Source organism: Rhinopithecus bieti, unplaced genomic scaffold, assembly GCF_001698545.2.
Source record: "Rhinopithecus bieti isolate Rb0 unplaced genomic scaffold, ASM169854v2 scaffold_21601, whole genome shotgun sequence".
Classification (NCBI taxonomy): domain Eukaryota; kingdom Metazoa; phylum Chordata; class Mammalia; order Primates; family Cercopithecidae; genus Rhinopithecus; species Rhinopithecus bieti.
The window spans coordinates 149,134-171,944 of record NW_016810227.1 but is presented as its reverse complement, the minus strand read 5'-3'; the positions used below and the strand labels follow the sequence as shown (position 1 = coordinate 171,944).

General features: G+C 43.0%; 1 protein-coding gene across 2 annotated transcripts in view; it reads right to left on the bottom strand.

Moving 5' to 3' along the window:
* The window catches only part of SYT9 (synaptotagmin 9), a 174,881-nt gene that overhangs the window by 37,913 nt on the left and 114,157 nt on the right, over positions 1-22,811 (bottom strand). Inside the window, exons 3-6 of one of the 2 annotated variants that reach the window (XR_001889105.1) lie at positions 16,375-16,495; positions 14,414-14,585; positions 11,904-12,033; positions 3,872-4,127 (exon numbers count right to left, since the gene is read on the bottom strand). Coding sequence is in view for 1 of the 2 variants with exons in the window: in XM_017891660.1 (XP_017747149.1) it covers positions 11,904-12,033; positions 14,414-14,585; positions 16,375-16,495 (423 nt within the window). In the remaining variant the exon portion in view is untranslated. The remainder of the gene's footprint in view (positions 1-3,871; positions 4,128-11,903; positions 12,034-14,413; positions 14,586-16,374; positions 16,496-22,811) is intronic. The other variant, XM_017891660.1, reaches the window with a different exon arrangement.

Here is a 22,811-nt window from a genome sequence, read left to right as displayed (position 1 = left end):
ATTGGAAAAAAAAAAAAAAAAAAAACTCCAGCCTTGTTGCCCAGGCTGGAGTGCAATGGCACAATCTCAGCTCACTGCAACCTCTGCCTCCTGCGTTCAAGTGATTCTCCTGCCTCAGCCTCCCGAGTAGCTGGGATTGAAGGCACCTGCCACCACACGCAGCTAATTTTTGTATTTTTAGTAGAGACAGGGTTTCACCATGTTGTCCAGGCTGGTCTCGAACTCCTGACCTCAAGTGATCCACCTACCTTGGCCTCCCAAAGTGCTGGGGTTACAGGCATGAGCCACCATGCCCGACTGTTGTTAAATCTTAAAGCTCCAAAATAATCCCCGACTCTATGTCCCATATCCAGGAAACACTGGCGCAAAGGGTGGGCCCCCAAGGCCTTGGGCAACTCTGCCCCTGTGGTTTTGGAGGGTTCCTCCCTCAAGGCTGCTCTCATGAGCTGGGGTTGAGTGCCTGTGGCTTTTTCAGGCACAGGGTGCAAGCTGTCAGTGGATCTACCATTCTGAGGTCTGGGGGATGGTGGCCCCCTTCTCATAGTTCCCCTAGACACTGCCCCGTGGGGACTCTGTGTGAGACCTCCAATCCCACATTTTCCCTTGGCACTGCCCTAGTAGAGGTTCTCTGGGAGGGCTCAGCCCCTGCAGCAGGCTTCTGCCTGGGCACTCAGGCTTTCTCATACATCCTCTGAAATCTAGACAGAAGCTGCTAAACCTTCACTCTTGTACCCACAGTTAAGCATCTGCAGGCTTAATGCCACAGGGAAGCTGCTCAAGCTTATGGCTTGCATTCTCTGAAGTAGCAGCTGGAGACACCTTTGAGTTATGGCTAGAGCTGGAGCAGCAGAGATGGGGGGAGCAGTGTCCTGAGGCTGCACAGGGCAGTGGGGCCCTGGTCCTGGCCCACAAAACCATTCATCCCTCCTAGGTCTCTGAACCTGTAATGAGCGGGGCTGCCACCATGGTCTCTGAAATGCCTTTGAGGTCTTTTTCCCATTGTCTTGGATGTTAGCACCTGACTCCCTTTTAGTTATGCCAATATCTCTAGCAAGTGGTTGCTCCACAGCTTGCTTGAATTTCTGTCTTGAAAAGCGTTTTCTTTTATTGCCACGATAGGCTGCAAATTTTCCAAACTTTTACACTCTGCTTCCTGTTTAAATGTAAGTTCCAATTTTAAGTCATTCCTTAGGCTGTCAGAAGCAGCGAGGCCAAATCTGGAATGCTTTCCTGCTTAGAAATTTCTTCTGCCAGATACTCTAGATCATCACTCTCATGTGCAAACTCCCACAAATCCCTAGAGCAGGGACACAACACAACCAAGTTCTTTGCTAAAGCATAACAGAGATGACCCTTGCTCTTGTTCCCAATAAGACCCTCATTTCCACCTGAGGTCTCATCAGTCTGGACTTCACTGTCCCTATTACTATCAGCATATTGGTCACAAACCATTTAACCAGTCTCTAAGAAGTTCCAAACTTTCTCTCGTCTTTCTGTCTTCTTGTAAGCCCTCCAAACTCTTCTAGCCTTGGTCCATTACCCAATTCCAAAGCTGCTTCCACATTTTCAAGTATCTTTATTGCAATATCCCACTTCACTTCTGGTACTGCTTTTCTTGTATTGCTATAAAGAGATACCTGGGGCTGGATAAATAAAGAAAGGAGGTTTAATTGGCTTATAGTTCTTAAGGCTATACCGAAAGCATGGTACTGACATCTGCTTGGTTTCTGGTGGGGCCTCAGGAAGTTTTTACTCATGGTAGAAGGCAAAGGAAGAGCCAGCATCTCACTTGGCAGAGCAGGAGCAAGGCAGGATTGAAGGTTCCACACACTTAAATGACCAGATCTTGCAAGAACTCACTATCAAGAGGACAGCACCAAGCCATGATGGATATGACCCAAACACCTCCCATCAGGCCCCACCTCCAGCTTTGGGGATTACAATTCAACATGAGATTTGGGCAGGGACAAATATTTAAACTATATTAATTGGTTTTACGACCGCTCTTTAGTAAACTTTATTAATATGAACACTTACTATTAACATGCAAAGCATCTAAGCACATATCATTCAGATCCTGAGCTATGAAGGAAAAAATCACCCCATTGTTTTCCTGCCTTATTCATAACTGCTTCTGTTTCTGATAATTTGAGTATAACTCACCGTAGTGTACCATATACCTAAAAGTTACAATTGCATTGTGTGATTTCTCAATGAATTATAAAGTTCCCCTTGCTTTGTAGAAAGCCTCTTTTCTTTATTTCAAGCATTTTAATTATCAGTATCATCACATTTTATGTCCTGAATTTTATCTAAGGTGTGAAAAAATATGTAAGTCTACCACCACTGACTGAAGACTTTAAAGATACATTTGAGTTTTCCATAAAAATAGATAATGTAGAAATAAAAATAATACAATTGCTAAAATTATTGTTGTTAAAAGAGTATAGATTTTCATTTTTTTTTCTAAATAAATGAATTGCAGTACATCACATAAGACATTGAAGGGAAAGGTCAATTGAAGGGAAAGATTAGGTATGTGACTAATCTTCATTCCTGAGGAACTGTGCCTTTATCAGCTCAAGGGAGTGATTATAAAATGAAGAGCTTCCCACAGGCCCTGAGACTCCATGTAGAATTTGAATAACATATAAATGCAAAAGGGAAGCAGTTTTTTTCTTAACCTTATATAATATTTGTATGTCATTGAGAGCCAAGTGTCCCTCTTTTCACCATGCTTGTTTTAACACACAAGTTAATTATCTGAACATTAATAATTCGCTCCATTAGGAAAACTTTAATGGGAGTCTACTGTCGCTACACACTTTGTTAGGTATTGGACATACCACAGTGAGCCAGGCAGAAGAGCTGATCTCGCGACAGCTTTGGGAATGGTTCTCTTCACTCCCAGAGAACACCACCTGGGGCAGTGTGAGTGTTCACCTATATCCTAAATAAGATGTTTTTCATTTCAAATAAGAGAAATTCTGCTTATTACTGCTTACACAACAAAGGGAATTTATACATCTACATACTTATAAAGGCCAGAGGTAACGCTATGTTTGGGAGAGGTTTGATTCAGGAGCTCAACCACATGACTGAGAGTCTGGTTTCTTTGTATCTATGGGCTTGGTTTCTCCCTAAACCTGGATCTTCCAAAAAGATCCAAAGAAGCCACAGCTGCTCCCAGGGTATATAGTGCTTTGTTTATATCCAATAAGAAAGAGAGAGCATCTTTGTCCAAACATTCACAGCAAATGTTTTATAATACTGTTGGATTGAATCAGCGCATGCAGTGGTAATACCTATGGTTAGCTTGACAGGTTTAGTGTGGAACTAAGTCACACATATTGTCACCAGAGACAAGGATGGAGCCAGGCTCCCTAGAATCATTAATCAGAAATCAGGGCCATCAGAAAGGGGGCTTGATGTTGAGGAGGCAACTAATAAATATTCACACTGTCGGTGTATGGGTCCCCACAGGACTGGGCAGGATCTTTTGTGAGGTTCCCTTCTGCTTTTTGTTGCTGGAGTGTGAGTACTAAAACCACCTATCCCCACATAGACCCTCCATTAACTTGGCTGTACTAGTCTACTCTCTTCATTACTACAACTTAAGTATTCACTCATGGGACTTCCCAATTTCTATTCCTTAGGAAGCATCAACAGTTTACACCCCAAGACTCTTTGAATCCCAGGCTCAAAATCGTCAACTTGCTCTTCCACCTCAGCTATTGTATCATGACACCGATCCAATGCTAACCAAGGTCCCCATCCCCCCACTTCATCTCCCTCATCGCATGGAGAGACCCACCTTAAACCACACTTCAAAGTCTCAATAAATAAGACTCTGCCCTTCCCCTTCCATTACCTGGGAAAGCAATAAACTCAGCTTTGTCTTATCAATAGGTTGTTCTGGTAATGTTTGGAAGACAGCATTTGACAGGTGCATCTTCTGAAAGATTCATATCCAGGAGCAGTGGTCTTCCTGAATGTCCTCTGCCAGGGTGCTCCACCTTTGCCCCAGGCCCCATTCCCCAGGAGGGAATAGTCTTCCTCTCACCAGACTATGAGGAGGGAGTGTGTTTCTTTCAGAGAGTGGCATAAACCATTCTGGTTCATTTCATCTGCGGGGAAAGAATTGGCCTATCACGTTAAAATCACCTCTGAATGCCATCCCTGGAGACGGAGACAGCTGATGGCTCAAGCCCACTGTCATCCACCTTCCTATTTAATAGCTATTCAAGGGTGCAGCAGGGATGCTCCAAGGCAGTGACTACTGGAGCAAGGTCATCTGTGAATGAGAGGAGAGTCAAGATGCAGTTGACTTTCTGTTCAGGCAGAAATGTTATTTTCTACCACATTGTCATTATCTTTTATACCTCTAGTGTTTACCCTAAGTACTCCTATGTTTTGTATGATTACTATCTCTACAAACCTTCAGAAAAGTCACAAAAGTCAACCATCCCTGATAAAGATGAGAAAATGCCTACCGTCTCTCTCTCTTTTTTTCTACAGATAATTCAATACAAGAAAGAAGATTTGCTTGGGAAGGTCTGAATGACTCTGGCTTTGTTTGTTAACCATAACCTCTACCAGCTGGAAACACAATGCCCCACTAATACTAACACTGCCTGCTTGTCCAAACAGCATTCTGGCCACTTATAGCAATTGACACAAATTCTAACAGGTCTGTTAACGTTTTTCAGATCCCAAACTTGCAGTACATTCTTATGTTCTCGGCAATCAGTTTTGCTTCAGCGGCCCTGCAGGTGTTTATGCATGCTGGCACGCTAAATCTCACCATTCAAAATAGTTTAATTTTACAACAAAATCTGAAGAATAATTTCTTCATTTTGTCAAAAAATACCCCAGTCCTATTATTTTTCTCTTCTTTATCTTCACGGGTAGGTGGGGCAAAGCATTACCTTGTATAAAACTGCTGCTAAAATATATTCCTAGTGAGAAAGGTCAACTTGTGGGTTAAAGTCCTTGTCACCTCCTGATCAGTTTTCACTCAGGTGACAGCAGTCCGCCATTCACCATTGGGATCTCTGTGTGTTTCTTCTCCCTTATGAAAGGAGATATTGAGTGCTCTAGGACTTGGCTGCCCACATCAAGTACAGAGGGACCCCTCATGATTCGCTAAGGGGCCTCAGTTCTGAATATTTCTCATTATTCAAAAATGCAAAGCCATTGTCATTACGTGGCAGTTCACTGGAACCAAGGGAGGAAATGATCCCTTTTCATGTTCTTCTCCTCAATAGAGAAAAGGTAATTAAAACTTGGAGCTTAATAAGGGCCATCTCCATTTGAACAGCCTAATACAAATCCATTCTCAATACCTTTTTATACCTTGTCTGAACTGACTTCTACTGTGTACTCCACTGCATGGAGAATTCTGGAAATTTAGAACGAAGGGAACCCAATTCATTTTATATATATCACATTCATTCTTTTTTTTTTTCATTTATTCAACAAATGCTAATTCAATACCTATGTAACAGAAATAATGTTCTTATTGTCTGTAAATCATGTTGTCCCATGCATTGAATACATGCCATATATTATAGGAAGCTGAGGGCTGATAACTCAAGGCAAATGATCAGCTAGTCCCCTATGAAATAAGTATCTTATTTCATGTTACATGTAGAAATGACCATGTAACTTTATCTTAAAGCCAGGCCTTGTTGAGAAAAATGGGATCCAAATTTCAAATGTTTCCTTACATGTTGAGAGGAAACCTTGGAGGTCTGAGCATGAGTCATAGGTAGAGAGAAATCATGCTAGGATATATAGTGTTTCCACCAGACAGGAAGAGGAAGCAGAGAGTCTTTGGCAGAAGACATACAGAGAAGAGAGGAGGAGAGGTTCTGGCTTTACCATTCAGGCTTGAAACCCCAAGTTCAGATGGATTGAGGGGGAAGCTGAAGGCAAACTTGACCCCTGGGCCAACACAGGCTAGAGGAACAATGTAGAAATGACCATGTAACTTTATAGGCATGAACAGGATGCCTGTGATGGCACTGAGTCTCCTGTGGCTCCCTTGTGTGCCCAAATGCCTGAAGGGTGTGAGCGTATTGGTTGTTAGAATTTCAGGGAATTCCACCAAGTGGGGAATGACTCTGTATTAAGTGCTGCAAAGAAAAGCTCCCAGGCCAAGCATTGAGTGGGAGGTGCTACCCACCCCCGGGAACCCACAGGGACTTCAATAGCTGATGTGGGGCCTCATCAGCCTCAAGATGGCCAAGTTTCTATGCTGAGACAATAGCCCACAGTTACACCAGCCAAGATCCTCAGCAGCAGAGGCAGTGATGATGAAGTCTGATGCCCAAAGACAAGCAGAACAATATGCACAGTGCCAGTCAATGCCACAAGGTAGCCTTCGTACTTCCCTATACCTAGCTGGGAGGGAGGAAGGAGAGAGGAGACCCCCAGGAAGAAGAGAAAATAACCCAAAGAGACTGACATAACCTGGAAAAGACTAAGAACTACTAATTAGCAAGATAAAGTTCATTTTCCCCTTACTGTTTCTTACCAAGATGGTATGTATCCTTTTAGATAATAAAGAAATTTATGTTTTCTTGCCCTATTTTAACGTGATTTAAATGTTTCTTGTTTTTTCTATTTTCATTCATAACAAAAATTTTGTTCTCAGAGACACTAAGACATGATGCTGGACTATATGGGGGGAGCACCTCATAATATGGGCAAGATGCTGCAGCAGCATGTAGCCCTCCACGTCCTGACTGCTCACTTCTCTTTTGCCATCCCTTAACACACATATTAGGCTTTTGCTGTGTTTATTTACCTAGCCCATAAGCCACTCCTTCAGAGGGCAATGCATGGAATTGCCAGCCTTGGTTCCACACCAACTGACAGGGGTCCGGAATTCAGGTGTTTCCAAAGACCTGCAGTCTTGGGTGCCTTACTGCTTGCTGAGTAGCAGCACTTTCTAGGACTTTCCCCATTGTGTGTTTCAGTCCATGCTTTTCTTTTTTTCATGTCTCAGTCTTCTTCCCTGCTAGTCTGGTTCTCAACAAGACCCAAGCCCTGCAACACACCCAAATCCCCTTGATGGGAGCCTGATTTCCTACGTGGCTTTTCTCAGTCACCCCATCCTCTCCCCACTCCCATCTTTCCTGGTGAGGTACTCCTTTCCTAAATCTGTTGTGAATGACAATTTGGCCATAGTACTAAAGGCTCTCACTTTAAATTCCTTTGGGAAGCAGTCATTCACATTCATTTTAGACAATTCCCCTGTCCTGTGAGGACTCTTCTCAAGAAGTCTACTCCCAGAATTCCTGCTGAGGTGGGTACCAGGTCACATTTTCATGACCCCAGACCTGCAGCAAATTGCACCAGGATGGACACCTAATCAAATCTTGGGCAATCAGATACATTCTCCTGGGAATATGTGGACCTCCAAGACTCCAGATAGGCCCTGCTGGACAATTGATAGATAATATCTAGAGATGGTTTACAGGGGCTACTTGTGTAACTCCAAGACAAGTCTGGGTAAAACTGACAGTTGCTGTAGTCCTTTGACTCTACATTTATACCCTTCTGGATGCTGAGGGTGATAAATGAGGGCTCTGTTTATGTCTGGGCATATTGTACCATAACTGCCCCCTGGTTATGCTTGGCATTATGCAGTCCTGAGTTGAAGAGGGCCAGGAGTCTCAATGAGCTGGTCCCAGCAGACAGTCTGACATGCAGAATTTTGTAGCTGTATGTACGTGTATGTACAAAGGCTGAGCTTGGAGTGAGGAAGACATCCAAAATGGGCCATGCCTTGAATAGAACTTTGGTGTTTGGAATCTTACATCTATGCCTATTAGGATAATATTGCTGATCTTGACTATATATTCTGGTTGGATTCTCTTTCTTCTGTCTTTTAGAAAAGTGAAATTTCATTTAACCACATAGTATCTGTGTCTGTTCTTCCCACCAAACCAAGATTAGTACTTATTCATACAACAGATGTTACATGGCACTACACAGGGAAGCGATGAAAACTTGGAACTATGTCCTATTATTCTCCATGAGGCTCATGATGTTGGTCATCATACAGGAGGGTAGGAAAGGTGTTGCGATATGGCCAGGCCAACACCATCTTCTCTTGAATTGGTGGAGTAGGGTGCCGAGCGAAGGGAGCTCTTAGAGTTCTGTCATCTGAGGCCCTACGAAGGGGGTGCTCTGATCTCTAAACCCCAGGCAGTCTGCTTGGGGGAGTTTTCACAGCTTTCCAAACCTTTGACATCATGGGGAGTAAAGGGAGTCCTACTGGCTGACCTTTGAGTGTGCAGTGAAGTCATCCAGAATCCCTGTGAGAGAAACGGATTTTTGAACTCACTGGCTTTGAAGATTCCATCTGCCACCTGCCCTGGCAAGGTCAGGGTGTATTGGACGCAACCTTGAGCAGGCTGCCAGATCTCTGCAGGGCTCAGAGTTTAGACCTAACCAATTCCTCAGCAGTGAAGAGCTTCTGTGAGGCCAGCCTCCCTCCATGCTAAATCCCAGTGCCCCCATCTTCGTTCTCTCTCCCTCTCTCTCTGTCTTCCATACACACATGCTCATGAGTGCACCCTCACATACTCTGTTATCATGAGCACTGAGATTTAATTGCTGGTTTTTGTTTTAAAGCAGACATTTAAAAGGTTCTTAGAGAGCATAACAGCAGCTTGTCTTTAAGACCAAGAAAAAGAGGAAAAGAAACAAAACTTAAATATGTACATCTGTGTTTAGCCAAGTACTGGATGACCCCTTCCTCCGATCTGAGATGATGGCTCACTGGGGTGCAGGAGTGGTGGATTCCTGGCCTTTCTCTTATTCTCTATGACACACATGGATGATATTTCTTCATAGGACATAGTCCCATAAGGACACACAGCAGCCCCTCAAATCTGGGGCATATATAATAACAACTGTAACTGAAAACTTTACTGAGTGTTTACTATATATACATCAGCTACAATGCTGCATTTCATTGTTTAATCCTCACCATCCCTCTTGTGAGACAGGAAATGTTATGGCCACTTTACAGATGTGAACACTGAGGTTCAGAAGGGGAAAAACAAACATCTAGTGAGTGGCAGGACAGCAATTCAAATGTAGGTCCTTCCAACTCCAAAGTGAATGTTTCTGGCCACTCTGCCTGTTGCCTCCTCCATCCTTACAGTTGCTAACGAAGTATGGTCAACCTCTCCAATACTGTTTTTCATCTCATCTGGTACCATTGCCCCAATTCTGTGAGCTCAACATTCATTTTTAAAAGAAAAAACATCACTTCCTCTCTCAGGGTGGATCTGGAGTCCTGGACGTGTACTTCAAAGAGACAGGAAGCAACAGGGAAGAGGCAGCCTCCCTCTGCCTCTGCGTACGTGAAGGTTTGCCCTCCCTCTGCTTATATGAAGGTTTGTCCTTCATATAAGCTGTGCAGGCATTTCATTTCCTTAGTTCTGCTGTAACAGTTGAGAAATGACCATTGTATTGGCCAAAGTAATTTTTAGCCACTGTAACAAATGACTTCTAAGTTTCAGTAGTTTAACCCTAATGGCATTTACTTTTCAGTTACATAACTGTGGAGCACAGATTTCCAAAAAGCTGAGTGTTTGGGGTTTAAGGAATATCTCTCAGGTGAACGAATTTATACCATGAAGGAAAAGGCCTCCAAGGCCTGCTCCCTGCACTCTCCTTTGTGTAACACATGCATATACTGCCACTCAGGGGCCCGTGTGCAACACTCTGCCCAGGGCTACTCCCCTGCCTAGGTCACCGAAAAAAACTGCTTGTGCACGAATCAGGGCTTATCTCTCAGCCCTACACCACACGCCTCATCCTTACTCCTTTCTCATTTCCTGTTTCCTGAGAAACACAGAACTTTAATACTCTCTGATACTACTAATTACAAATAAGAATTAAAATCAGCAATGGCTCATAAGGGTGCAAAAAGTCTATTACAACTCTTCTAAATGCCACTGCTAGTGACAGGCCCCCAAAATTTAATGAGCCCGCAGATGGACTCCTTTGAGAATTCCACCAGGAGCTGAAGAAGTGAGGTATAGTTCAGTGGACACTAGTCCCCAGCTCCTTCTCAAGTGGCTCATAGATCCTGTGGATCTCCTTTAGGGATTAATTTTGAGTCTGGAAAAGAATGATTTTTGCTCTTATGGCCCAGGGGCAGAACTATCCTTAGGAACCTGCAAATTAGGGGGCCCTAGGCTCTTCTTGAATACATCTGGGTGCCCTGATAGTTAAAATCCATAAACCCTGTCTTGCCCTTCTCCTTCCTGCACCACCTCCAACAAATATTTCCCTTGGTTCCCCTGTCTGGGTTTGGGACCTCTCTGTCTCTCCACAACTGCCCTGTGTTCACTTCAACCAGACTCACCTGACTATCAATGGCAGGGGGCCCACACTGGGTGAGGCTCTAGTCTTGACCTCTCAGATGGCTTTGCATGGAATGGAGCTGCCTGCACCAGGAGAACAGTGGAAAGTTCTCTGCCTGGAACCCATGTGTCCTCAGTAAATAACTGTTGCTGCCTTCCTGGTTTTCCAATTCCCGGGGGCTTAGTTCTCTTTACTTATTGAGAGCATGAAGGAGAGATGCTTTACAGTCTCCTCTAAGCACAATAAACGTCTCTCTCCTTTGCACTTTTGTAGCACTTTATATGGATGGAAATGCTTACATTTGTGTCTCTCGGTGATTAGTTTACATGTCATCTTTTGTTTATTTTACAGTCTGGAAGTTCTACAAGGGAAAGGACTGTTTCTTATTTTTATCTGTATTCTCTGTAGCTATTATAGCATTTGACCCTCAGAAATGTTACTTAGGGAGTGCAAATTATTTTTGAGAGAACGAGTTAGTGAATAAATAAGAGAGTGAATCAATGAGCAAAGATAAGTGGGGGAAGAATGAATGAGAAGTAAAGGGGGAGGGAGTGAATGAATGACGATGTGAGTGGCAGAATGATGGCCAATTGCCTTCAGGTTTTCACTCTCCTCTTATTCTATGCAAACAGAACCCTCGTTTTTAGTTGGACACATTGACCCAACAAAAGGATTACACTTCTAACTATTCCCTGCAATTTGACATGTCCACGTGACTAGGTTTTGTGACTAAACTAAACGTAAGTAGCAGTGTTGCATGAGAATTCAAAGAGAATCCTTAAAAAGGGAATGTGTGCCCTTTTGGCTCTTCCCCTTTTGCACATTTTTGTGGCCTAGAAAATATGCAGTGGTTGGAGCTTAGCAGCCATATCGTATAATGAGGGTGCTTCAAGGAACAAAGCCACACTGGGACAGTGAGGCAGAAAGATAGAAGTCTAGGTCTCTTGTTGATCATGGAGCTGCTAAGATATCCCAGACTGCCTTCCTCTAGACTTTTTTGTATATAAGAGAGAGAAAAAAATTTTCATTTCATTTGTTTTAATTTTGCAGTTTTGGTTTTTATTATATGCAGTTGAACCTGATACTAACCAGCTTGCCCAGAATCACAGGTTGGTGCCAGAGCTGGTCTTAGAATCAAGGCCTCATGTTTTTTCCAAAGTCAGTCTCAAGTCACTGTATGAAGGCCTGAAAGTCCATACTCACCCACACCTTGCAGATGCCCTCCAAGTACCAACCCAAAGCCTTAACACAGAAGCACGGAATCTTGATCTTTTAAAAACACAATCAAAATGAGGGATGATCTCTGATCAATATTCAAAACCTACCAGACTGGTGGGAAGCACAGATTCAGCCTCAAATTGAATGCAAGTCCCAGCAGCCCCAGGAAATGCAACCAGGAAAACCTGTCTATGACATCGATCCTGGTGGACTCATATGTTTGGCAGCTCCTGCATTTCAGTACTAAAGCATTTACTCTTATGTAAAGTGGAGCATGTGGATTAGGGTCTTACCTCCACCAGGGAATGCCAGTGTGCAATGGGCTTCCGAGGATATGACAACATTTCACTCCAGTGGTCTCTGCCCAGCCTCTCAGCCTCGTTGCCTACTTGACACACGCCGATAATCTCATTGTGACCTACACTGTGAAAATGGCCCACAATAGTTTTTTCTTAAAATTTTGGTATGTAAGATCAACAGCTACTCAATTAAACTGATGAAGGAATTGGGGACGTAGTGTTTTTTTTTTTTTTTTTTTTTTTTTTTTCATTTCCTCACTTAAAACTGCAGGCTAAGCTTCACGGCCAATAGAACTTGGGATCTAACATATACCCTGGCTGTCCTAACACTGACATGGGTCAACTTGTTTCCAAGAACCTTGTTCGAAGAACCCCATGATTTGCGCTAAGGATGCCACCTCTCATTCTGGATCTAGGCTGGCCTCCACATAATAAAGAGGAAGCCATCTGCAAAGAGTTTCTTGCAATAATGGCTGCTCTAACTCCCACAAGAGGCAACCAAGCATGGGTGAGGGAGCAGTTTTGTGTCTGGCAGCCATGGGTCTTGAGCCCACAAAGTAGAGTAAGTGAAGGAAGCTCATAGATCTTCCTGCTCCCTCTCTTTAGAGAAGACTGTTATTTGTCTTACATTCGTCCCTCTTTTCTTCTAAGTTCAGCTTCTTTGGCCCACTTAGTTTCCCAACTATAGAAAGATACATAGCTCCTTTGACCTTGAGGCTAATATTTCCTTTTTTTTTTGAAATGGAGTCTCTCTCTGTTGCCCAGGCTGGAGTGCTGTGGCATGATCTCGGCTCACTGCAACCTCCAGCTCCCGGGTTCAAGCAATTTTCCTGCCTCAGCTTCCAAGTAGCTGGGATTACAGGTGCATGCCACTATGCCTGGCCAACTTTTGCATTTTTTAGTTGAGACGGGGTTTCACCATGTTGGCCAGGCTGGTCTCGAACTCCTAACCTCAAATGATCCACCTGCCTCAGCCTCCCAAAGTGCTGGGATTACAGGTGTGAGCCACCGTGCCCCGCCAAGGCTAATATTTCTGAAACTTTCCCTAGGTAAGTCTCTGCTTTGAGCCATTTTTGTTTTCCCTAGCAGTTTTTTAAAAAGTCCCTGGTATAACTGGACTGATATGGCCAATTCTTTAATTCTATAGGATCCAAACTCACATACTTTCTCTTTTTTTTCCCCTCCTGCAAAGATAAGTGATTTTTCTCCTATTTGTGTATGGAGCATAAAGGTAAGATGAGGGTGGGGAGGTCATGTGAAGGATATTTGAGTCCCTGCTCATTAAAATCAAATGTATGCAGAAGCCCCATGAATTCTGCCATGAATTTTTCCAGGCCAGATTCATGAGTTTACTGAGAATTAAATTAAGGCAGAGCTCACATAATCAGATTTGTCCATGCAGGAAACTTGGCAATAGCTTAAAAATTGCTGGCCTAGGCTTCCACAGTTGGTGGGCAATGTCCCCTACTGGGGCCTGACACTATTGGTGTTGTTTCTTGCCCACAGGAGATGGGACAAGGTCTACTGCTCAGCATGGGCTGTCACACTCATGGGCAGCTGAGCCAATCCACGTGCTCCTTGGGTTGGAAGACTGTCATGCTTCATGCAGGCATCTGCTGGAAAGAGTGTGCAGGTCACTGAAGCTGCTTCCTGATATTTCAGAGGTATGTGGGAAAATTCTTAGTCACAAATAATATTAGAAGTCAGAATAATTTTTTAAAAATAATGTGCCCAGACCATGTGGGAGGTTTCCAATTAAAGAGAGACTTTGCATTTCAGTCTAATGACTGGTTTAACATGTATAATTCCCTGTTGGTACTTCCTTTGCATATTAAAGTGACTGTTTTTCAAATCTGTCCTTTAAATACACAATTGGCTACAATGCAGGCTATAAATATCTCTTCTGTGCTGTATTAATTAAAAAGTCGAGCATCTTATACATTTTAATGTACCTTGTCATCCACACTGATTCTAGCATTTTCAGGACCACATTTTTGTGTTTGCTTTCAGACTTAAGTGGAAGGAAACAATCTTTATTAAATACTTGCGAGAAGGAAAAAGATTGAAGTTGTGTATTTAGAAATGTTGATGGTCTGGCTAAAGTAATCATTCTGCCATTTTCAGTGGAATCTTTCCAATGAAGGGCAGTGGGGACTGCCTGACAGAAGATAAAACCTGTGGGGCCACAGTTCTTCAAGCTGAGATTCTAGGAGTTATGCAAAGATGAAAAGGGGAAGAGGTGGAGGTTGGGGGAGGATGGAGGAAGAGAAAAAAAATGAGAAAGGGGCAGAAAAGAATGGGAGTGCTGAGCGACACTTTGGTAGTCTGACTCTACAGCATGGTTTAGAGGTGACTCCTGTCAATGTGCTTCCCATGCACTGCTAGTTGACTCATTTCCTGCAGCCTGGGACACCAGCTAAGAATCTGTGGCTGCTGCTCCCCCTCTGCCCTCCCAGCCCTGGACGCACTGAACTTGCACTGGAAAAGAGTTCCAGGTATCTCACCGGTCATAGTCCATGACCGCTATGGACAAGTGGATTTGGTCAATGTTCTCGGGAGGGACATCAAAGACTATGGCTTCATTGTAAACAGGATTCAAGGTGTTCCTCTTGGTGGATGTTTTCCTCTTCTTCAGTCGTCTGCCATCACACATCAGCGAGACTTTCACGTAGGGATCTGGACAGACCATGAGAAGCAGTACTGTGAGGATTAGTGTAGATTTAGGTGGGCAGTTATATCACTGTGGGTTTTCATGAACTATGGTATGTCGAATTCCTTTACCTGCCTGTGGACTGGAGTTGGAGGATTGTCATTAATATGATATCTGGGGAGCAACTAGAGTGAGGATAATTAAGTCACTCATTCAAGATAAAGCACAGGATACTGTCTCCTGAAAATGTGTGAAATTTAAAAATAGTTTGAAAACATCTGTTATGGAATGAGGAGACATTCCAGCTAGAACTCAAGACTGGCCTGGCCAGGATAGGAAGAGAAATGCACCAGCATTTCCAAGGCTGAAAACAGGCCCCCCAACTCTGAGCCACCTCAGGGAATATTTTCAGGATTTTAAGAAAGGGAATTCCTAGACTCTTTTAATTTCTGAATTCCTAGAGGACAGAGAGAACATCTGGGAGTGGAATTCCTTAAGTACAGAGACGTTGAGCCCCTAAAGTGGCCTGCCCTTGGGTTGCAAAGGGAGAAGCAGCTCAGCATATCAGGGAGAGAAAGGCCGCAGGCTTTCTTGTGGTGCAACACTGTGATGGGGTGACAGGTGGCAAGGCTGGCCTCTGCTCCAGAGAGGGCTCTTCTGGTCCTAACAGCTATCTCACTCTTCTTCTGTTCCGTGGGAAGTCCTTGTTCTCTTTTCACCTGCATAACCATGCATTGCTTTGACTCCTATATATAGTCCAGTAGGGACTTAGATGACCAGAGGGACCACAGCTATTTTTTTTTTTCTGCTTAAAAAAAAAACACTGGGGTATAGGATGCAGAATATATTGCATATGGTGTTCTTTGATTTCAGAGGATGTAAGCCAGGGTGTATTGGGTGTTTTGTGACCACATTTGGGAAACACCTGCAGAGGTTGCTTGTGAATTTGCAGTTAGCAATGCATATAGAGGCATTTTTTTCTTGTTAGGGTTCAGAATTTAATGCTTGGTTTACTGGAAAAACTAAAATTCATAGTTCACTTTAATAAGCAAATAGGATTGTTCTCAGCCTTCAATGAGCCTGGGATGATGATATTTGAGGAAAGACCTAATTAGATAAGCTTTATCAATGTGTGTAAACAATAGGTCCAATTTAAAATTATGGTGAGGGAGACCCAAGAGAGTACTATTATCCCTTGTTATCCACAAGGAATTGGTTTCAGGACCCTTCACAGATAGGAAAATCCAAGGATGCTCAAGTCCCTTATATAAAATGGCATCATATTTGCATATAACCTACGCACATTATCCTGTATACTTTAAATTATCTCTAGATTGCTTACAATACCTAATCTGGTATAAATGCTGTGTAAATAGTTGTTATCCTGTATTGTTTAAAAAACTGTATTATTTTTATTGTTGTATTGTTTTTTTCCTGAGTATTTTAAATCCATCATTGGTTGAATCTACAGATGTGGAACTGGTGGATACAGAAGGCTAACCGTATTAATAACAATAACTAACAATATGTAGCACTTAATATATGCTAGCACTGTTCTCATGGCTTTATATTTATTAATTCAGTTTTACAACAGCCCAGTGAGCCAGATACTATAATTACTCTCATCTTACTGATGGGAATCCAAAGCTCAGAGAGGTAAAATGACTTGCTCAAGGTCACACAGGTGTTAGGACTAGGATTAAGCCTAGGCAGTCTGGTTCCAGAGTCAACGTGCTTTATTACCTTACTAAAACATCATAAGGTACTTACTACAGTAGAAGTGCATGAGAAAGTCTGAATTTGAAAATGCCCCACCTGATGCTCCTGTTATGTCCATTGCCTTTAAATTCCTTGCTTTTATAATGGTAATGGTCAGTCTGCCAGCCGTTGGAAGATAGCACAGGGAAAACATCAGCTCTCCCAGATCCACGTTGTCCTGTTGAGAAAGCACAAACTGAAATATTAGAAAGTGTCTCCAGACTGGTGTGTAAGAGGCTCAGCTTCAGGCCGCACTGAAAGGGAACACACTGCCCCTTTTGCTCAGCTTGTAAATCCCTGGTATCTCTTCCCTTCATGTCAGTCGCAGGGAGAATAATAAATCCCTGCACTTTGGGAGCACCTCACCCTAAGGAGGCATAATCTATCTTTGGATGGCAAAGCTGTAAGCCTGTTCAGGCCTCTGCCACCATGTATCCAGCCACAGGCAGCCCTGTACAGACTCATGTGTCCAGGTAGCCCAGAACATACCCTCCAGCCTTAACAAGGCTGTGAGACTCCTCCACAGAGTCCCCCATGTGGCTCCACTCATACCACTACTACAATGCACACAGAGCCTCTAGGTCAAAGCTACACAAAGAGGTGCCCTGCAGTACTGTGGTGCGCCACTCACAGTCCAGGATAGCTCTGCACACAGCCCTGTGCAGCATCATGAAGCCTCTCAACAGGTTTCCACACTGCCCCACACACTCCCCTACACAGCCCCCTCAAACTTGCCACCATATCCCTGTATACTCCTGCATACCCCCAACCTCCCACACGCAATCCCCATGCCACAGAGCACAGCACACACCCTGGCTGCACACAATCTGTGCAGACCAGCACACGGCTCCACTGGACCCTGGAAACTTACAGCCTGTCACATAGCTCCAAATAAGGACACTGCGTGAGCCTGAGAGTGGCACCCTGAGAGCCTACACATTCAGAGCCCTGGACACATCCAAGTACTTGCCTAGTCCTGCACTGCCTCCATGCAGGGAGAGAACAGAGACCCAGACTCCCAAGTGGCCCTGGTGCCTGTCTCTCACAGTTCCACTTTGCGGCAGCTCTTTCCTTTTCTTGGTGTGCCTCTAAAGACCCCCATTTCCCTCTACTGGGGAAGATATATCAGGCAGTGTGCAGCCATTCAAATAGGTCAGAAGACACAATTCTCTTTCTCCTTTTTAGCTCAGGGAGAGTATAACCAGAAAGGAGGGGGAACAAAAGCCATTTCATTTCGTTTCAATTTCTGAGAGATACCTGAGGTTATCGAGCTGAGGTGCCTGTGTCTAATTAATACAGTTTCCTACTGACAATGCTCTGGGGATTCAGGTTCTTGCCCTCAATGTCCACAGCTTTCCCTCCCCCTTCTCAGTTCTCCAAGGATGCTTCTATTTTTAGAAGCACAGATTCAGCTCTGGAAGGTCACCTCGCCCAACCTCCCTTTCTTGATTGCTTCCACAGGAGGATGAGGCAAAGGGATCTATTTGGTCACTAAGGCAGACGAATTACTCTGTGTCTTCTTGCATTATGCATTGCTTGCCCAGTGTAAATAAATGACCTCTCCTTGTAAGCTAGGCTTTCCTGGTTCCTGGAGCCCTGACCTCAAGAGACCCAGGTGACTGGGCCTTCCCCTTTTGGGAGATATGGGGGCTTGGGAACTAGAATTCTATAGGACTGGAGGTTTTACACACAGCAGACTCTGGCTTGCTCTGCGGTGCTGGGTTCCCTATTGCGGGAGCAGTGTCTGCCCTTACTGAAGAGGGGATTGACCCAGCCTCCTGCTGGTGGCAGAAAGGAAAGAGAGACCACAGCTGTCCCCACACATCACCCTTTTGTTTCCTGACCCCCTGGCCCACTTTGCTCTTCAACTTCTGTTTTCCTTTAAAAGGCTTTTCACGGCACCTAGCTCTCTCCTCTCCCCTCATCCTTCTCAGAAAATCTTGGTTTGGCAAAGTAAACACAGAATTAACCAAAACTATGCCTATGAAGCTTCATAATCAATTCTTTCAACCTACATTTCCTGAGGGCCTGCACTGTGCACACACTTTGTAAGGTTCAGGATGTGAAAATGCATGCCATCAAATCTCTGCCCTCAAGACTGAGGCACATAATTAAATGTGATGTGTCAGATTACTTCCATGCTAGGTATGTTGGTTTGTTTGTTTTCCTCCGACATAAGCCCATTCACAAATATTTATACAATATGGCTATTTGCTCATAAGTTAAAAGAGAAAAGTCAAACCTCAGACTTGATGGTATATTCAGAATGTAAACCAAGCAAAAGTCCACATTTGTACTTTAAAAAATAGCAAATTAGCTGGGTGCAGTGGCACATGCCTACAATCCTAGCTACTCTGGAGGTTAAGGCAGGAAGATCACTTGAGCCCAGGAGTACAAGTGCAGCTTAGGCAATCTAGCAAGATGCTGTCTCTTTAAAAGAAAGAAAGAAAGAAAGAAAGAAAGAAAGAAAGAAAGAAACAAACAAACAAACAAACAACAGGCAGCTAAGTGCCTCTACCATGGAGAAGAACCAAAATAGCAAGTAGATATTCACACTTTGAATAGATCATCTAAGGGAGAACACTGGAATTCAACAAAAAAGTGACAGGAAGCACCAAAAGTAACAAAGGAAAAGGAAGCAATGTAGCCTGCTCAGTGGGGTTTGGCTGGGAGCTGGGAGAAGCTCCCTAACATAGGGAAGGGGTTAAGTGAGAGACCTCCCAGGGTCCACATTTCCACCACATACTATCCTACTCACAGGAGAGCCCCTCAACCCTCACAAGGCCTTGAGACTAACACAGAGAGCTGCCTAGAAATTGCACAGTGGTATTGTTTCAAAGAGAGAGCTCATGCTGTGACCCACAGGCCCGTAAGCCCTGAGCAGCTACAGCACAGTGACATTCTGAAAGCTGAGCCCCTAAAGGACTATGTCTTACCCTGGTTTTGGTGCCATTGATGCTACCACCAGGCCAGGGAGGAGATGAAGCCAGATCCTTTCATGTACCCTAAGGATAAATCCCACTGTCACTAGTGCTGCAAGCTGCTGGGGGACTGAGACATGAGCAAATCACATGCTGCACAACTACCTACCTATGCTGCTCCCAATGATAGTGTCTGTGCCCTCCACAGTGGCAGCCCTGAACTGAAGCCACCACTGCCCTCATCTGAGCATTCTGCTGACTGCCTGGGGACCACCCTGTTCCTACCTATCATAGGTATGCCTGAACATATTACCGGGGACCTGAGGACAAGTCTCAATTCTGGCAACCTGGTCCTGTCTCCTCAGTACTTGCGAATGCCATCCAGGGGCCTGGAAATCATCCAGCCTAGTCTATCACTGCTGGTACATGTGCACTCTTCCCAGGGTCTGAGGTAGGGGCAACTCAACCCCCTGGTACCACAACAATTGGCACCCACTTGCAAGCACCATGAGACTGGCCCATCCAACCCATTACAGCTCAGACCAACTTGGATTTCAGTGAGTGGCCGAATCACTGCTATTGCCATTGCCCACATCAAGCCTGCTGACCTAGAGCAAGAGAACCAGTCTACATGCCAGGCCCACTGCTGCCACTACTAGCATTTCAGCAAGCCACGGAGCCCAATAATTGGCTCACTTGGATCCACTAATACCAGAGCCAGCATACATCACTCTGGGGCTCAAAGACAGGCATCTTCAGCCCACGGCTGTACCACTGGGGCCAGAAGACTGGCCTACCTAATAACTTAGTTCCCAGAAAACTTTATCACAGCCTCCACTATCCACACCCTAAGCTATCAAGGAAATCACAGATACCACTGACACTATTTATAGCCAAGGAGATCATAGAGACTACGCTATTGCTTGCATCCAAAATGAAACCCAAAATGCCCTACTCAACTCACATCATAGATAATCTTCAGAGAAGAGTCCTCTCTACAAAAGTAAATTTACAAAAATTGGAAGAAGTGATTGTTACACCAGATGTGCAGATATTAACATAATGACACAGGAAACATGACAAAGCAAGAAAATATGACACCTTCAAAGGAACACAATAATTCTACAGCAACAGATACCAATAAAAAAATCAATGAAATCATGGGTAAATAATTCAAATTGCTGCTTTTAAAGAAGCTCAGCAAACAAGATAATTTTGAAAAACAATACAGAAAATTGGAAAAGAATTCATTACAGAGATACACATTTTTTAAAAGAACCAAACAGAAATTCTGGAACTGAAGAATTCATTGAATAAAATACAAAATACAGTCAAAACCTCCAACAATAGAGTAGATTAAGCAGAATAAAGAATCTCAGAACTTGAAATCTTTTGAAATAATCCAGTCAGACAAAAATAAATAAAAATAATAAAAAAGAATGAGAAAGGCTTTGTGACATATGTGACAACATAAAGTGACTCAATATTCTAATTATCAGTGCCCCCAAGGGCAAAGACGGAATGAAAGGGTTAGAAAATCTATTTAATGAAATAATAGATGAAAACTTCCCCAATCTAGAAAAAGACTTATACAAGGGGCTCAGAGAACCCCACATAAATACAAAGCAGGAAGGCCTTCTCTGCAGCATATTATAGTCAAACTATTTAAAGTCAAAGATAAAGAGGGGATTCCAACAACAGCAAGACAAAAGTGTCTAGTCACCTATAAAGGAAACCCCATCAGGCTCACAAAGTATTTCTCAGCAGAAACAATACAGGGCAAGAGAGACATATTCAAAGTGCTGAAAGAAAAAAAAAAAGCCATTTAAGTATACTATCTACCAAAATTATCCTTCACAAAAAAAGTCCTTCCCAGAGAAAAAAATGTTGAGGGAATTTATCACCACTAGACTGGCCCTAGAAGAAATGTCCAAGGAAGTCCTAAACCTGGAATAAAAAAGATAATATTTACCTTCATGAAAATACATCAAAGTATAAAACTCACTGGTAAACCAAACACACAAATGAGGAAGAGAAAGAATTCAAATGGTACAACTACAGAAAACCACCAAACCAAAATGACAAACAATTAGAAAAAAAGAGAGGAATAAAGAACATACAAAACAACCAGAAAACAGTTAAGAACATGACAGGAACAAAGCCTTGCATATTAAAAGCAATCTTGAGGCCGGGTGTGGCGGCTCACACCTGCAGTCCTAGCACTTTGGGAGGCCAAGGCAGGTGAATCACCTGAGGTCAGGAGTTCGAGACCAGCCTGGCCAACATGGTGAAACGCTGTCTTTCCTAAAAATACAAAAATTAGCCAGGCATGGTGCTGGGTGCCTGTATCTCAGCTACTTGGGAGGCTGAGGCAGGAGAATCACTTGAACCTGGGAGGTAGAGGTTGCAGTGAGCTGAGACCGCACCACTGCACTCCAGCCTGGGTGACAAGAGCAAAATTCTGTCTCAAAAAGGAAAAAAAAAGAGCTATTGAATGGAAATAGATTAAATTATCTGTTTAAAATATATAGACTGGCTGAATAAATAAGAAAACATTATCCAACTATATGCTGCCTACAAGAAATATACTTTACCTGTCAAGGTACATATACACCCAAAGTAAAGAGATGGTAAAAAATTCCACTCAAACAGAGACCTAAAGTAGGCAGAAGTAGCTATACTTAGATCAGATCAAACAGACTTTAGGTCAAAAACAGTAAAAATGACAAAGACAAAGAGGGTCATTATATAATGCTAGAGGGATCAATCCAGCAAGAGGATACAACAATTCTGAATATTTATGCATCCAACCTTTGAGTGCCCAGATTCATAAAGCAAATATAACTAGAGCTAAAGAGAGAGATAGACTCCCATAAAATAATATTGGAAAATTCAACGCCCCACTCTCAGCGTTAGTCAAATCATCTAGACAGAAAATCAACGACAACAAAAAATTGGATTTAAACTACACTTTAGAAAAAGTGGAACTAATACACACACACAGAACATTTTATTCAACAACTGTAAAATACACATTCTTCTAAGCACATGAAACATTCTCCAGGATACAGCATATGTTAGGTCACAAAATGATTCTCAACACATTTTTAAAAATCAAAATCACATCAAGTATCTTCAGGTCACAATGGAATAAAACAATAAATATTAGGAGGAATTCTGGGACCTACAGATACACGGAAATTAAAAAACATACTTCTGAATGACTACTGGGTCAATGAGGAAATTAAGATGAAAAACAGAACATTTCTTGAAACAAATGTAAATAAGACATGTGCCAAAACCAATGGGATAGAGCGAAAGCAGTGTTAAGAGGAAGTTTGACATAGACAATAAATGCCTACATTAAAAAAAGTAGAAAGATTTCAAACAAACCCAATGATGCATCTCAAGGAACCACAAAAGCAAGAATAAACCAAAGTCAAAATTAGAAGAAAAGAAATAATAAAGAGCTGAACCAAATGAGATAGACTAAAAAATACACAGAATAAATGAAATGAAAAGTTGATTCTTCAAAAAAAGATAAGCAAAATTTCTTTTTTTTTTTTTTTTTTT